The 17,348-nt window shown below is 49.2% G+C and overlaps 1 protein-coding gene across 1 annotated transcript; it reads right to left on the bottom strand.

Moving 5' to 3' along the window:
* Positions 1–14,168: 14,168 nt before the first annotated feature.
* On the bottom strand, positions 14,169–17,145 carry NOG (noggin). The gene has a single exon (XM_079965797.1). It carries the CDS (start codon positions 15,584–15,586, stop codon positions 14,912–14,914), a length of 675 nt encoding a protein of 224 aa, XP_079821923.1. The 5' UTR covers positions 15,587–17,145; the 3' UTR covers positions 14,169–14,911.
* Positions 17,146–17,348: the final 203 nt, after the last annotated feature.

Genomic DNA, 17,348 nt, shown 5'->3' with positions numbered 1-17,348 from the left:
TCCGCCCAGGGTACCATTCCAAAGGAGGGGTGACAAAAAGCCAACCCCGATCGGCGGCACCCCCCGGGGCGCATGCCTCTCACCTCGCATCCCTCCCCCGTGGGCGGCACGTCATGCCCCCTGGGTTGAGTGCCGCTCCACGTACTGGAGCAGGTTGCTTCGCCTCTGTCTCTCAGCCTCCTATTTACCACTGAATCGGAACAAACCACAATCCACAGAAAGCCCAATTGCTGTTTGTTCCGATTCAGCAGCAAAGAGCTGACTTCTCTGGGGAGTGGAGCGCTGGGGCAAACAGAATTGTGGCTGAGCCCTTAAAGGTAAACAGTCATTGACTGACCATCATCCCATCATTGACTGACCATCATCCCATCATTGACTGACCATCATCCCATCATCTCTGACCATTAGCCATGCTGGGTGGAGTTGATGGGAGTTGTAGTCCAAAACATTGGGAAGATACGAGGCTGGAGAGTAAAGGTAAAGGTAAAGGGACCCCTGACTGTTAGGTCCAGTCGTGGCCGACTCTGGGGTTGTGGCGCTCATCTCGCTTTATTGGCCAAGGGAGCCGGCGTACACCTTCCGGGTCATGTGACCAGCATGACTAAGCCGCTTCTGGCAAACTAGAGCAGCGCACGGAAACGCCGTTTACCTATCCCGCCGCAGTGGTACCTATTTATCTGCTTGCGCTTTGACGTGCTTTCGAACTGCTAGGTTGGCAGGAGCAGGGACCAAGCAATGAGAGCTCACCCCGTCGTGGGGATTCGAACCGCCGACCTTCTGATTGGCAAGCCCTAGGCTCTGTGGTTTAGACCACAGTGCCACCCGCGTCCTTATACAGGCGTAAATAACACCTCATGAGATGGTGACCCAGCTGGTGGCTATACTTCTCTGCACAACCTCAGTGCCTCCACTGTCATACTGAGCTTCAGCTGCGATGCAGATTGAGGATGCAGTATATAAGCCTTTGTAGAGATGTCTAAGCCCCCAGTAGGACTGAAAGCCAGCCCACCACTTCCCCTCTCCTCTTCTTCCATGGAAAGAACACTCAGAAGAATCGCAGAGTAAGGCTACAGGGCACGATAGACCCCTATGGCCCCAAATTAATCTTGCCGAATGGGGGCCAGAAAGATGTAGAATTTGATCTTTTAATATGGTTTAATTAAGTATTAGCAGGAGAGCGCCAGCACAGAGCAGGAGATACACAAGCTTCTGTGATGACACACAGAAAATGTCAGGACATCGTAGTTATGCAAAAGCAGTTACTGTACTTGGGCACTCCAAGGTCTCTGGAAGGAAAATAAATTTCCTGGGTACTCCCTTCCTGAGTTTGGCAGATACAGTGGTACCTTGGTTCTCAAACTTAATTTGTTCCAGAAGTCCGTTCCAAAACCAAAGCGTGCTTTCCCATGGAAGGTAATGCAAAACAGATCAATCCATTCCATACTTTTAAAAACAACCCCTAAAACAGCAATTTAACATGAATTTTACTATCTAATGAGACCATTGATCCATAAAATGAAAGCAATAATCAATGTACTGTACTATAAAATAAATAAGACAGGACTGTAGATGATAAAAAATAAAATTATTTTTTTTCTTACCTGCACTGATGATAGTCATTGTTTGGATGGGGGGCTTTTATTCATTTCCGCAGTAACACAATCAATCAATCAATCAATCAATCAGTAGCTGAACTGGGTTCCACACAGTCCACAAAAACAAATTAACCGAAAAAGCCTCAAAAACAAAAACGCAAAAACAAAAGCACCAAACTTAATATGTTCTGGAAGTCAGTTTGTCTTCCAAAATGTTCGAAAACTAAGGCGCAGCTTCTGATTGGTGCGGGCGCCCTGGAAACAATAGCTGACAGCCACATCAGACGCTTGGCTTCTGAAAAATGTTCGAAAACGGAAACACTTACTTCCGGTTTTTCGGCATTTGAGAACCAAAGTGTTTGAGTACCAAGGCATTTGAGAACCAAGGTACCACTGTATTGGTAAACAGAAATAATCTGAATGCAAGAAACGAGCATATAAGATGAAGCCTGCTGGATCCAAGGCTGCCAAGTTGAATAAAATATTTGGGGGGCCCAGGAATGTCCCACCCCACATCAAGCACTTGACATGGTGCATGTACACCATTTGAATGGAAATGCCCATAAACTTTGAGGTGGTGGTGGCCCCCTCAAATATTTTATGTGGGGGTTGAAAGGACCTGAGCCCCTAGGACTTGGCTCCTATGGCTGGATCAGACCCAGTGGGGGTCCTGTTTCTATTAAGGGCCAACCAGCTACCTCCAGCGATACCTGAAGCAAGGCTTGTTCACCTTGTACCCAGCCCAACTCATGACGACATCACCCATGATGGCATCAGGGCTGAAATGGAGAGTAGAGAGATTATTGTTTCTTGTCTCCTTTGGCCGCTGAAGCTATCAGAATAGCCAGCAGTGCCTTTCGGGGGGGGGGAGGGAATTAGTCTGGAATAATATTCCCCAGCCTAGGCCTCCCTGGCCCCTGCAGACCCTTAAACCGAGTCCACCTCCTTGCAATTTATGGGTTTCTAGCAGGGTGGAATAGGGATGCAGGTGGCACTGTGGTTTAAACCACAGAGCCTAGGGCTTGCCGATCAGAAGGTCGGTGGTTCGAATCCCTGCGATGGGGTGAGCTCCCATTGTTCGATCCCAGTCCCTGCCCACCTAGCAGTTTGAAAGCATGTCAAAGTGCAAGTAGATAAATAGGTACCGCTCCAGCGGGAAGGTAAACGGCATTTACGTGCGCTGCTCTGGTTCACCAGAAGCGGCTTAGTCATGCTGGCCACATGACCCAGAAGCTGTCTGAGGACAAACGGCGGCTCCCTCAGCCTATAGAACGAGATGAGCGCAAAACCCCAGAGTCGTCCGCGACTGGACCTAATGGTCAGGGTACCTTTACCTTTACCTTTAGCAGGGTGGAATAGGGCTCAGGGGTTGTGCACAGGGCAAGTTAGAGGAGTGTGAGTCCAGGAATGCTCAGAGCCTCAAGCTCAAAGAGGGTCACCAATTTAAACAATTGCCATTTTTATTTTTCCATTTGTCAAATTTTGCAACCTGTCTGTATGCACGCCAGACCAAATGTGACCGGCATTTTCATCTTAGAGCTTCAAACGTAAGCAGATAATGTGATCTGGTAAAAGATATAATTGTTCTTGTTAACTGATACCGATTTTGTCATATAAAAGAGCTAAGCATGTTCATAATAAAAACGAATGAAAAATATGTTGGTTCTGATGATGGCACAAGATTAGACCATGAGGAATGTGCCCACTCATCCTTTTTTTGTTTTGTTTTAAATGACATGGGTCCTCAAAAGGTGGATCAGAGTCTCTCTGGACCTCTTAGAGCCGTGGTTCCCAACGTGGGGCACACGCCCCACAGGGGGGCAATTTTATTTTTAAGAGGGGCAATTTGAGAATGAGTTAGACCAAGTTAATGTCAATTTAGGCTTCCTTCACGTGAATAGGAGTTCACGTTTTGAATAATAATAATTATATATCATGTGATGGACTACATGGAATTGGCGGAAATGACTGGCAGAATCCGAGACCAGGGAGAAAAGTCGGTGGAAGAAGACTGGAAAAAGTTTAAAGACTATTTACGGAAATATTGTAAAATTAATGAATCCTAGGAAAATGTTGGAATGAAGTTATATGGCTTTAGTAGAAACGTTATAAGGAATTAAGGATAAATAGATTAATAGAGTATTAAAGGAAAAATAAGGGTAGAATGTGTTAAGATAATTATAGAATTAAAAACAGAGGAAGATGGAAAGGAATTGCTGGGAAAATTAATAGAAGTGGAATACAAAAAGGGAGGTGTGAGGAGGTCGCGGAAATAAGTGAATGAAAGATAAGATATGGAAATTATTTGATGTGTTTTTATATTGTGTTTGTTTTGTTTTGTTAGTTTAATGTTAGTGTTTTGTTAGTGTAATGTAGTGGTTTTTGTACTGTATCGTATTGTATGGTTTTTCTTTTTTGTAGTGTTTAAATTGTTGAAAAAGGCAATAAATATTATTTTTAAAAATATATATATCATGGTGGGGGGCATCAGGTTTTTATAGATGCTTAGGTGGGACATGGCCAAAAAAGGTTGGGAAGCACAGTCTTAGAGGGTCTGGATGTGCCTCTGAGAGTCTGAGACCACCATCCCTTCCCAGGCAACATTGACTGTGATCCTGTTGAGGAGGAATCTGGGCAGGGGGAGGGTGTACATTGGAAGACAATGGACATGCATTCATTGAGGAAACCACAGGAGGGAAGAATGTTCTTGAGCTTAGGTCCTGCTGTCAGCGGTTCTCAACCTGTGAGTCCCCAGATGCTGTTGGACTACAACTCCCATCATCCCTGAGCTCTAGCCTTGCTAGCTAGGGGTGAGGGGAGTTGTATTTCAACAACAGGTTGAAAAAGGCTGTGCTAGATGGTTTCTGACAGGCTGGCCACTGTGAGAACAGAATGCTAGGCTACGTGTTTGGATGGTCATCTGTCATGGATGCTTTACCTGAGATTCCTGTATTGCAGGTGATTGGACTAGAATCAGTGTTTCCCAACCTTGGGTCTCCACCTATTTCTGGACTCCAACTCCCATCATCCCTAGCTAGCAAGATCAGTGGTCAAGGGTGATGGGAATTGTAGTCCAAAAACAGTTGAAGACCCAAGGTTGGGAAACACTGGACTAGATGACCATTTCAACACTACAGTTCTATGATTCTTCAGGCCATTGGCATATCCAACAGTGCTCTTCTTACGTTTTTATCCCTGCCCCCACCTTTTGATGGGAGGTGAAGGGAAGTGGGTGGCATCATGGTTGCTTCCCTGCAGCTTAATGGCCACACTGCATGCAAAGGAAATGTTCTTTGCTTCCAATGTTCTGCAGCAGGATGGTGACATTCCTCCTGTGCAGCCAGGTCTGGGGGCTTTGGGGAGAAGGTTCTGGTTTATTTCCTAAAAAACACAGTTGTCCAGCATACATTACTGCAGGGGCGAGGAAGCCAGTACCCTGCAGATCTTTAAGCCTCTTTAAAGACGCTCTCAAGGCAAATCTAAAAGCTGTCGTCTAAACACTGACAACTGGGAAATACTGGCCTGCGAGCGCTCCAGTTGGAGAACAGCCTTGACCAAAGGTGTCATGGACTTTGAAGACGCTCAACCTCAGGGAGAATCGTGCTAAGAGGAAGGCATGCTTGGCAAACCCTCACCAACTCCCGCCAAGAAACCTATGTCCCCACTGTGGAAGGATGTGTGGATCCAGAATTGGCCTCCACAATCACTTACGGACTCACTGTTAAGACCGTGTTCACGGAAGACAATCTTACTCAGCAACAAGTGATCGCCAGAGAAGAAGAAGAAGACTCTGGAGATGTTGTAGTTTGATTTGATCATCCATCATCACTGATCATTGGCTGTGCCTCTGCTGGCTGGGGCTGATGGGAGTTGGAGTCCCACAACATCTGCAGGGCACCTGCTGTTTAGAGGGGTTTCTCCAGCATCCAGTGAGTCCATCTTACCCCCTTCATCAATCCTGCTCAGGCATCCTTCCGCCCAGCCTGTGCACAGCACATCCACTTTCCCCTTGCAGAGAGCAGCAAAGAATGAAGATGTCAGCAACTCATTGTGGCCTATTTTAAATTGTCCGTGGAATTGCAAGGCTTCCAAGTGGCACTGCTAGAGGGTAAATTATGCAGTATATCTGCCCCCCGCTTTTTGTATTTAGCATTATGCTTTTCGTTGTTATCGCCTCGGAGTTCCCCTCCTCTATGGATGCATGAAAACAATAAAAATATAATAAATCCCACTCATCCCCGTCATGGCCTTCTGAAACTCCTTTGCTTCTGCCTGAAGTCCAAAGGTATCCAGCACGAAGAATATTCTAAATGTGATCATCCATCCAGCATGTCTTTTAGGCGCCACTAAGATTAAATGAAAGAATCATAAGATGGAGGCCTGTGACTTTTAATCCTTTTACAATGGAACCTTTAGATAGTCTTGGGGGCAGGGAGACTCCTATATGAGTAACAGTCCCCCTTGTTCCTCTTTGCTAAGTTAATGAATACATGCAACAATAAGGTACCTGGACCCTCTAACCCTCCCTCTTCCCCCACCTGATTGGAAGGGAAAGCGCATTAAATAAGGGGAAGGCGTGTGGGGCAGGGTGGGGCAGGGGATGCCTCTTGAGCTATGTGGAATTTGCAGGGTTAGACTCCCAGTGAAGAAGGAAAAAAAATCATGTTTAAAACAATTGACGTAATAGATGCCTCCACACTTTTCATTTTCAAATGCCATGGATTTCAAGATAAATACAGAAAGGTGCAATACTCCCACCCGACTTATTTTCCCCTGCAGGAAAAAATGCACAGGAAGAGTTGCTGTTAAAACACCCACCCTGCTTTTTGGGGGGGAGTGCTGCTTATTTATGGGTTTGTTCCAAAGTACAGTGGGACGCGGGTGGCGCTGTGGGTTAAACCACAGAGCCTAGGACTTGCCGATTGGAAGGTCGGCGGTTCGAATCCCTGCCATGGGGTGAGCTCCTGTTGCTTGGTCCCTGCTCCTGCCAACCTAGCAGTTCAAAAGCACGTCAAAGTGCAAGAAGATAAATAGGTACCACTCTGGCGGGAAGGTAAACGGCATTTCCGTGCGCAGCTCTGGTTCGCCAGAAGCGGCTTCGTCATGCTGGCCACATGACCCGGAAGCTGTATGCCAGCTCCCTCAGCCAGTAAAGCGAGATGAGCGCCACAATCCCAGAGTCGTCTGCGACTGGACCTAATGGTCAGGGCTCCCTTTACCTTTTTCCAGTGGCTGCCAGAGATGTATCACCCTGTTTATTTATAAGACTCCAAGCCTGCACAGACTTACCTGGGAGTAAGTCCCATTGGGCTCCATGGGGTTTACATCTGAGTACATAGGAGCCAACTCCTAGGGGCCGAAGTCCCTTTACCCCCCACCCTAAAATATTTGAGGGGGCTGCCCCCCCCCCATTGCTGGGCATTGCCGTTCAAATTGTGTTTCCATGCCACATCGTGTGATTGATTCTGCGGGCCGGAGCTTACCTGGGCCCCCCAATATTTTATTCAAGTTGGCACTTGAAGACATCAGCAATGATTGCGTTTGCAAGGGTATGAGAGTGAGCGAGAGAAAGAGAGAGAGGAGGGGTGGGAGAAGGAAGAAGGAAGGAAGGGACCTGGCCCTTTGTGGGATTAAAGTCTATTGATCGTAACTGAGTGCCCAAGAAGAAATCCTGGCTTGAAAGCCACTGCCCAGGCCTGCGACATGTGTAGCAAAGGTAAGTCTCCAGTGTATACAGAATCTTCCAGTGTCTACAGACGGCTCCACATCTGGAAGAAGCAATGCTGCATGGTTGGGGGGTGTGGCTTCCAGACAGTGCTGAGCAAGGGTCAGCAACCTTTTTCAGCCATGGGCCAGTCCACCGTCCCTCAGACAATGTGGTGGGCCGGACTATATTTCGAAAAGAAAAAAAAGAACAATTTCCTATCCCCTACAAATATCCCAGAGATGCATTTTAAATATAAGCACACATTCTACTCATGTAAAAACACGCTGATTCCCGGACCGTCTGTGGGCCAGATTGAGAAGGCGATTGGGCCGCATCCGGCCCATGGGCCTTAGGTTGCCTACCCCTGGTGCTGAGCCAAGCACCTCTGCATGAGGAAATAACTTATTGACTAGTACTAGTGCATTAGAGACATGAGGTTAACTGGGTGCAGCAGGGATCCCCAGGCTAGTGTCCATGAATGCCATGGTGCCAATAAAGGCCGTCATTGGTGCCCGTGGGAAGATGCTGCAGGCTCTGGCCTTCCTTCCTTCCTTCCTTCCTTTCCTTCCTATTTAAAAAAGTACATCTCTAGCAGTCCAATAAAGAAAGTTGTGGGGTAAAATCGGCAGGTGCCTTCCAAGCAATTTCTATGAAATGACAGTGAAATGGCCTTGTGTATTTTTCCCGGTCCTGAAGAATTCTTTCTGTTGGTATTTGACAGCAACAGCATCTCTCTCCCTCTCTCTCTCCCCCCCCCCCCCGTGTAAAATTGATATTGTGTAATCTCCACAATCAGGACCAGCTGGACATAGCTGACTTCCTATGGTAAGCATAAAGTGGTCAGGGGTGGCAAGCCCTCTATTTTTCAGGGACAAACTACAGATTTTCGGATTTACCGATTTGATCCTAGAATTTCCCACTACTCCTTAGGACACCCCATTTTCATCGGAGAAATGCTGGAAGGTATGGTAGAATGTCCCTATTTTCAGTGAAGGAATAATAGAAACTTAGGTCATCTATCCCAAGCAATGCAGGAATCTCAACTGTTGGTGTTATGTGAGCCTCAATCCAAGTAGATAAGTAACTATACAACCTTTGGAAGACATCTGAAGGCAGCCCTGTATAGGGAAGCTTTTAAATGTCTAATGATGATGATGATGATAATAGTAATAACAACACATCCCTATTTTCATCTGAGACATGTTGGAGGGTATGGGGTAGTTGTCCCTCTAAGACAATGGGGAGGCATTATGTGTTCTGCCCTCCCCACTGGCGCCCCCAGCCCTCTCTCAAAATTCAAAATGCACCCACCACTCCATAAAGCTTGATGAATCCTGGGTTACAGAAAGTGGACTGATAAGACTTCAATTGTTACTGGTAAAGCCTTGTTGTTGTTGTTTAGTCGTTTAGTCGTGTCCGACTCTTCGTAACCCCATGGACCAGAGCACGCCAGGCACTCCTGTCTTCCACTGCCTACCACAGTTTGGTCAAACTCATGCTGGTAGCTTCGAGAACAGTATCCAACCATCTCATCCTCTGTCGTCCCCTTCTCCTTGTGCCCTCCATCTTTCCCAGCATCAGGGTCTTTTCCAGGGAGTCTTCTCTTCTCATGAGGTGGCCAAAGTATTGGAGCCTCAGCTTCACGATCTGTCCTTCCAGTGAGTACTGAGGGCTGATTTCCTTAAGAATGGATAGGTTTGATCTTCTTGCAGTTCTTCATGGATCACTGCCTTGCCGTGGTGAAGGGGCTTGAATAACTCAGAGAAGCTATGAACTATGCCGAGCAGGTACCCAAGATGAACAGGTCATAGTGGAGAGTTTTGACCAAATGTGATCTACCTGGAGGAGGAACCGGCAAGCCACTCCAGTATCCTTGCCAAGAAAACTCCATGGACAAAGACAACAGGTAAAGCCTGGAAGAGTACAAATTTTACCGAGGTCACCCAGGCCCCGAACTGCAACTCACTTAAGCCTAAGCTCTATTTTAAACTGACCCACAACGCACGCAAGTTCAATTACGTTGAAGTAAATTCACTTTGAAAGGAGTGGTGAGGTTTTCTTCTGGCACAAAGTGCGAATGATCCTGATGAGTCCCTGCCATCCAAACCAAGTAAACTTGGTAACACTTGCAAATGTTTGTTGGAGAGAACTAAACCAGGATAATTGGATTCCATCCCCTTGGGTTTAACTGGGCCAAGGATCCAGATGTTGGAACAAGGCTGCAATCCTAGGCATATTTACTTTGTTCAATTGAAGCTACAGTGGTACCTCGGGTTACATACGCTTCAGGTTACATACGCTTCAGGTTACAGACTCCGCTAACCCAGAAATAGTGCTTCAGGTTAAGAACTTTGCTTCAGGATGAGAACAGAAATTGTGCTCCAGGGGCGTGGTGGCAGCAGGAGGCCCCATTAGCTAAAGTGGTGCTTCAGGTTAAGAACAGTTTCAGGTTAAGTACAGACCTCCGGAACGAATTAAGTACTTAACCCGAAGTACCACTGTACTTCAAATTAAGGCTGCAAACCTATTCACACAGCTTGGATAGCACAGTTGGTTAGTGCAGGGTGCTGATAATACCAAGGTTGCAGGTTTGAACCCCGCATGGGACTTCGAAGATGCTCAAATTCAGGACAAAAGCTAAGAGGAAGGCACGCTTGGCAAATCCACATCGTGATCAACTCCCGCCCAGAAACCTATGTCCCCACTGTGGAAGGATGTGTGGATCCAGAATTGGCCTCCACAGTCACTTATGGACTACTGTTAAGATCGTGTTCATGGAAGACAATCTTACTCGGCGACGAGTGATCGCCAAATAATAATAATAATCAGGGACAGCTGCATATTCCTGCATTGCAACTCTACAGTTCTCTGATTCACTTACCTGAGACAGAACACTTAGCAAACAAAGAATGGGGTTTTGGAGAGCTATCAATGTCCTTGTTTGGGAGGTTGTTGGTGACAGGGAAGCCAAGGGGGTGTTTGGGATATGGAAGAGCAGATGAAGGAAGAAGAGGAAGTATTGATCACCCATTGACTGAAGTATCTGTGATAAAACGTAGGAGCAAATCACAAACATCGGTTTGTCTTTGTAAGGCTACCCCAACCTATTCTGGCTGAATTCCTGTGCCTTGAACGTGGCATTTGCCAAGCTGGTGCCCTTCAGGTGGAATTTTTAAAATATAATTACAACTCCCCTGGGAGTTGGCACCGGCTCGGTAAGGCTTTGCACACTGAGCAGAAGCCCAACAGGTGCAGCTCTGCAGGCAGAGAAATGACTGAGGACGTTTCCCAATTTCTTGTATTTTCAAAAAAGTCCATTGATTTTACTATGAACTCATTTTTGACGATTTGTCCTCCATCGCCCCTCTCCTCTCCGCAATGGGGGGGGGGGTAGCAGCACTGATCTGCTTTTCAGGGTTGCAGTAAGGATTATGGACATGATGAATTGCAGTATTTTGAATACTAAAACATATATATATATATATATATATATATGAACAAAAATCAACCCTCTTGAATTTCTGGCACACTATTGTTTGATAAGCAACTGACCAGGAAACAAAGGGGGCTACCTGGTGTGGGATTTGTTTGAACCCATGGAAGCCATGGGGGGCAGGCTTTATGTTGGGGGGAACAGAACTGAGTTATCTGCAATGCAATTGGCCAGTTAGTTAAGTACAGTGGTACCTCAGGTTACATATGCTTCAGGTTACATACGCTTCAGGTTACAGACTCTGCTAACCCAGAAATAGTGCTTCAGGTTAAGAACTTTACCTCAGGATGAGAACAGAAATCGCGCAACGGCAGCAGCAGGAGGCCCCATTAGCTAAAGTGGTGCTTCAGGTTAAGAACAGCTTCAGGTTAAGTACGGACCTCCGGAACGAATTAAGTACTTAACCCGAGGTACCACTGTATTTTTCTTTATTTACTCGATTGGAGGGTCAGCTGTCCCCCCTGCCCCCTGGCTCTCCCAGTTTAAAAGGAATGAAAAACTTTTGGCCCACCAGATATTTGCCACACGGCAACCTCACATCAGCCCGAGCCAGCATGATAGGAGTTGTAGTCCAACTCTGGTGGTCCAGAGGCTCCCTAATCCTGTTTTGGAAGCACGGACGCCCTTTCCTGGCTCTGTAATTACAGCATCACCAATGTGGACAGAAGAGGGGTTTTTCTCCCACAAGCATGCGTTGTAAAGGAAAAAAGAAGAAATGCATGTCCCCACCTATTTTTCAATTGACGGGGCAAAAGGAACAGTAGAGTGACTGATTCAGATTTGTTGCTCTGGAGTCAGGCACCCCCCAAGGTGGCACAGCCTGCCTTTCTAGTCTGGATAGTTCAGTTGGTTAGAGCGTGGTGCTGATCACGCCAAGGTTGCAGGTTCGATCCCTGTATGGGAAAAGCTGCATATTCCAGCCTTGCAGGGGGTTGGACTAGATGATCCTCAGGGTCCCTTCCAACTCTATCATTCCATGATTCTGCTATTCTTTCCCAGAAACACAACTACAGTGGTACCTCGGGTTAAGAACTTAATTCGTTCCGGAGGTCCGTTCTTAACCTGAAACTGTTCTTAACCTGAGGAACCACTTTAGCTAATGGGGCCTCCCGCTGCTGCTGCGCGATTTCTGTTCCCATTCTGAAGCAAAGTTCTTAGCCCGAGGTACTATTTCTGGGTTAGTGGAGTCTGTAACCTGAAGCGTCTGTAACCTGAAGTGTCTGTAACCCGAGGTACCACTGTATAGCTGCTTGAGTAGCAAGGGGTGGAGGACAATGGGAGCCACACTCAGGAATAGGAGTGACAGCTTGACCCCGCGACCACGGGTGCCTTTTACAGTGTGCATGGCCCCGGCACTGAAATTTGTGGGTGCCTGCATGGGTGTAGCATGGAGTTTTGCTAGGGGAGACAGGACTTGGTTAGGTGGGGCAGAACCGACGTGATTAGTCAGTCAGTTAAGTATTTTTTATTGTTTTACTTAATGGGGGGGGGGAGAGCTGCCCCCCTTGGCTATGCCCCATGGGTGCCCGTCTCCTTTCATGGGGAATTTTGTGGGTGCTCGGGCACCCAGGGAGCCGGCACCTATGCTCTGGAAAGTGGAAGGCAGGGAGAGAAAAGAAGGATCTCAACTCCGGGCAATTTGAATGCAAAAAAGAGACGGGCAAGGCTACAGCACGGAGAGGGACGGGGGTGGGGTGGGGGGGGTGCAATGATGTTGGAGGCGCCGTCTTGCTTTCTGTTCGGAAGCTGAGGGGTTAAGCGCAAAGGGGGCGGGCAGGCGGAGAGGGGCGCTGGCTCGCTCTGGCGCGGGATAGGCGGCCGTCTCCAGCGAGCGCTCAAGAACGCGCCGTCGAGGCTCAGGTTTCCGCTGGGCTCGACCACAATGGGAGGTGTCAGAGACACGTGGCTCCTTGTAAATGAGATGTCAAAGCGGTAACCGCTGAGCTGCTCCCTCTCTCCCACCCCCACCCCCCCCCGCCACTCCCCGCTCGGGGCGTCTCTGCCTTCTGCCTTCCAGGATGGGTGACAGCCAATAGCGCAAGCAGCATTACAAAGCAAAACCACCAACCAGTCCCGCCGCCTCTCCCCCAAGTTTTAAAACTCCCTTAAGAAGGGGGGGGGGGGACGACAGAAAGGAAAAAAGGAGCTAGATCTCACCATGAACCGTGCTCCAGTTTTATGCACACTTTTTTTGGGGGGGAGGGGGGCGGGAGTCCTGAACGTGGGAGGGCCTTCCTTCCGAGCAAACCTAGATGTGGTGCTGTTAAAAGAAAACGGAGAGTTTTGCCTCCATCAGCGTTCCTGCCCCAAATGCAGAAAGTAGTCAAAGAGAGGCAATGATGCACAGTGGTTAGAGCCTGGCAGCTCAGGTTCAAATTCATGCTCATCCATGAAGCATCTTGGGCAGCCTTCAGGCCAGCCGTCTTCTTTTGATGTGGGTTAAACCACAGAGCCTAGGACTTGCTGATCAGAAGGTCGGCGGTTCGAATCCCAGTGACGGGGTGAGCTCCAAAGGCTCCCTTCCCCTGCCAACAGGAGTGAAAGCTTGGCCCCACAACCATGGGTGCCCAGGGATGTGGGCGCCATGCATGGCCCTGCCGCCAAAATTTGTGTGGGTGTCTGGTCCCTTCGGGACACGGGTGGCGCTGTGGCTTAAACCACAGAGTCTAGGACTTGCCAGTCAGAAGGTCGGCAGTTCAAATCCTCGCGACAGGGTGAGCTCCCGTTGCTCGCTCCCTCCTCCTGCCAACCTAGCAGTTCGAAAGAATGTCAAAGTGCAAGTAGATAAATAGATACCGCTCTGGCGGGAAGGTAAACGGCGTTTCCGTGGGCTGCTCTGGTTCTACAGAAGCAGCTTAGTCATGCTGGCCACATGACCCCGAAGCTGTACGCCTACTCCCTCGGCCAGTAAAGCGAGATGAGCGCCGCAACCCCAGAGTTGGTCATGACTGGACCTAATGTTCAGGGGTCCCTTTACCTCGCAGGGTTGTTGGGGGGATGGAATGGGGAGGGGAGAACCACGGATGCCACCTGGAGCTCCTTGAAGGAAAGGCGGGATGCAAATTAAGTGTATTAATAAGGTACAGCAAACTCCCTTTAACACAACCCAACGCCTCTGACCTTAGCCTCCCAGCCCAACACCGAAGAGAATCCACAGGGCTCCGTGTTTTAGTGGTTGATTTTAATTCTGAACTGAACTTTTTTGACTACAAGGGAACGAATATAAAGAATAAATAGCAGACTCTCTTCCATTTACAGAGGGTTAAAGACATTCCAACACCAAAAAAAAAAGTTCACTATATACAGTAACACCGTGTCCTAAGCTTTTTATTATAATAACAATAACAATAATAATAATATCTTGAAGTCCATAAAAAAAAATCCACACACAACGCACGCATACATTTTCCGAAGAATGGAAAATATCTTATATATATTTATATATATATATATGTTTCTTTTCTTACCAAAAGTTCACGTTTCTTTTTTTTTAAAAAAAAAAACCTTCGCAAAAAAGCGAAGTTGTTTTTTTTAGGGGGCGGGGCAGATGGGGGCCTGTTTGTTTGTTTAGGTTCTTAAATTCCCCTAATATTTTTCTCTGGAATATAAATTAAAAGGAGGGGAGAGGGAGCCAAAATACCTTAAAGCGGCGATCAATGAGGAGACTCTTTAACAATACAGTAGACGAGGGTGTTTACTCCACGTTGTAACACTGACCTTTTTTAACAGGAGATTTCAAACGGGGAGGGCGCCTCTATTTATATGGCCACACGCGCGCACTTTCTGTCACCTCTGCACGACTCTCTCTTTCACACACAGACACACGCTCGCAGACATAACAAAGTTACATTCCCCTACACTTTGCAGTGCAGTGCAACGTTTTGAACCGGGAGGCCGAAGAGCTGTCCGTAGTTTTGGAGCTTTTCCAAAGTCCACTACCGCAGTCCGGTTTTAGTTTTTTTTTTTTGTGGGGGTAGAGAAACAGATCAAGCTATTTGAGAGGGGGTGGGTGGGTGGCGAGCACGATCTTTGCAGTTTTTTGGTTTTTTTTAAAGGGTGAGGATGGGAATTAAGTGCACCGCGCAGGCAGCTCCCTTCCCGGTCCCCCCACGTCCACTAGCAGGAACATTTGCACTCGGCGATGATGGGGTACTGAATGGGGATCCACGTGCAGCGCTGCCCGCCCCGGCGCTGGCACCTCCACCTCAAGATGGTCAGATGCACCGACTTGGCCGGCTTGCAGACCATCCCTTCGGGGACGGAGCACGACCTTTTGCTGAAGCAGCTGCCCACTTTGACGTAGCGGGGCCAGAAGCGGCTGCCCAGGTCGTTCCACGTGTAGAGGACCGGGCAGAAGGTCTGCGACCACAGCCACAGCTGCAGCTTCCGGCGAAGCTTCTTGCTCAGCCGGTGCTTCTTGCTGGCCTGCAGGCCCCCGTCGTAAAACTCCAGGCTCTTGATCTCGCTGGGCATGGCCCCCGACGGCCTCTGCCTCAGCAGCAGGTCCAGCTCGGCCAGGTCGTCCCCTCCCAGGCGATCGTCGGCCAGGGAGACCGCCATGAAGTTGGCGTCGAAGTGGGTGCCCAGGAGGTTGCGCAGGAGCGTGTCGTTGAGGTCCTTCTCCTTGGGGTCGAAGATAGGGTCCGGGTGCTCGATTAGATCCACTAGGGGCAAGTTGTCGCTGGGCGCAGGGCGGATGTGCAGGTAGTGCTGGCAAGCGCCTCGCTCCAGACGGAGCCCCAGGAGAACGACCAAGGCGTAAATAGTCACGAGCCACTGGGAATGATCCATCCTCGACGGGGGGACGGGGGACGGAAGGGAACGAGGGAGGCTCACCGGGCGGCCAGGCCCAGCAAAAAAGGCATCGGGGGAAGCGCGCAAGGGACGGCGCGAGTATCCGAGCAAGCCGTCGTGAGAAACAAGTAGGGGATGCGCCACGCTCAGTCCCGCGGAGCAATTCGGCGCGTGCAAACGCCTCGGGTGAGTATATGCAAAAAGAGGGGGGGAAATAAAATAAATAAGAAAAGTACACGCCACCAAGCCAAAGCAAACCGTCGCGTTCTGGAGACCTGACGCCTCGTCCGGCTGGGTGCAATTGTTCCTCTGGCTCCCGAGTTGGTTGCGCGGTGTCACTCAGCAAAAGCTTCTTCTGCAAACTTCCCCTCCGGCTCGCGTTTCTCTTTGCAAAAGCCTGCAAAAGCAGCCGCCGCCGCAACAGCAGCCGCCGCCACGCACGTTGGCACCAGCTTGTCTGCTTCGCGAGGATCCAGCGCCTTTAAATTTCCTGCCCGTGCTCCTCCATCACTATGGAAACCACCGACTCGCTCTTTTCCGGCACCTCTCTCCTTTATAAAAAGAAGAAGAAGCAGAGGACAGAGGTGGAGAGGAGGGGGCGGCGGCGATCCCTCCACGAAAGCCAAAGTCCTGCCGGGAGCAGCTCCTGTTGGAAACCTCTGGCCGGACCACGCCGAGCAGTCCACCAAAGCGAGGCCAAGGCGCCGAGCGTCTCTCTGTCTCTGCGCTCCGCTGCAAACGTGCCGCTGCCGAAGCGTGGCTGGGAGAGGATGCTCTGCAGCGCGCGCGCGTCTTTCGCCTTCCTGCAGCCTGCAAGGCAAGCAAGCGCACCGCTGCAATCCACGAGGTTGGGCAACTTCCTCGCTCGCTGCTGCTGTTGCTGCTGCTCTTTCTTCTGCCCCTCCGCCTGGCTCTGCTGTGGGTGGGTGGCAGGCAGCTTTCAGACCAAGCTCCTCGAGCTGGAGTTCCGTGCCAGCGGCAGGAGAGCTCTGCAACCTTGCAAGGCACCTAGCCTCTCCATGTGCGCCTCTGCGCGCTCTCACTGGCTCCTTTCACTTTCCTTCCTCCGCCTCCAAGCTCTTTCCCCTCCCCTTGCCTTCCCCCACTTATTGCCCCAGTACCTGGTCGCGGCGGCTGCATTTATTTGCGCCGCTACTACACACACACACACACAAACGCGAGCCCGTGATGTAATTCCTAAGCGCGTTTGTTGGCGTCCAGCCCGAGAAGTTATCTGCAGACGCCTCCTCTCTCCGAGCGTGAAATTGCTGCCTAATGCTAATCCAAGCTGGAGGAGAGGGCGCCCTCTGCTGGGATTAACTTCAGGACCCAGCGGCTGCCGTCCCTTCTCCCTCAGGTAACTTCTTGAAATAGTCCATGCGTGCAAGAGAAGCGCGGTTGTTACACAAACACTGTCGGGAGGTCTGGACGAAGCTCTCCCATCAGGCTTGCACCTCCTCGTTTTCTGTCTTCTTAGTTTCTTCAAAGGGCAGCGATGATATCCAAGAAACAGAGAATCCCACCGCTTGCAGCAACACATCGCAGGCATCTTACTTCCAAGGCTTCAAAGAACTCTGAATTTCCATAGGCGGTTCTTTCCAATGTTTTGCTAGCTTCCTTCTTTTCCTGAAAGCTATGTCCAAATTTAGGCAATGCAATGTATGTGTGTTGGTGGGAATAGGTGCTGGCTCCTTGGCGTCCTGGGTGCCTGAGAGCACCCACAGAATTTCCCATGAAGGGACCAGTAAAGGTAAAGGGA

The sequence above is a fragment of the Podarcis cretensis genome, assembly GCF_951804945.1.
Source record: "Podarcis cretensis genome assembly, chromosome: 2".
NCBI classification, from domain to species: Eukaryota; Metazoa; Chordata; class Lepidosauria; order Squamata; family Lacertidae; genus Podarcis; species Podarcis cretensis.
This window is presented reverse-complemented; position numbering and strand designations above follow the sequence as displayed.

Excerpts from the sequence above, each read along its gene's own strand:
- NOG (XM_079965797.1), bottom strand. The coding sequence starts at position 15,586 with ATGGATCATTCCCAGTGGCTCGTGACTATTTACGCCTTGGTCGTTCTC.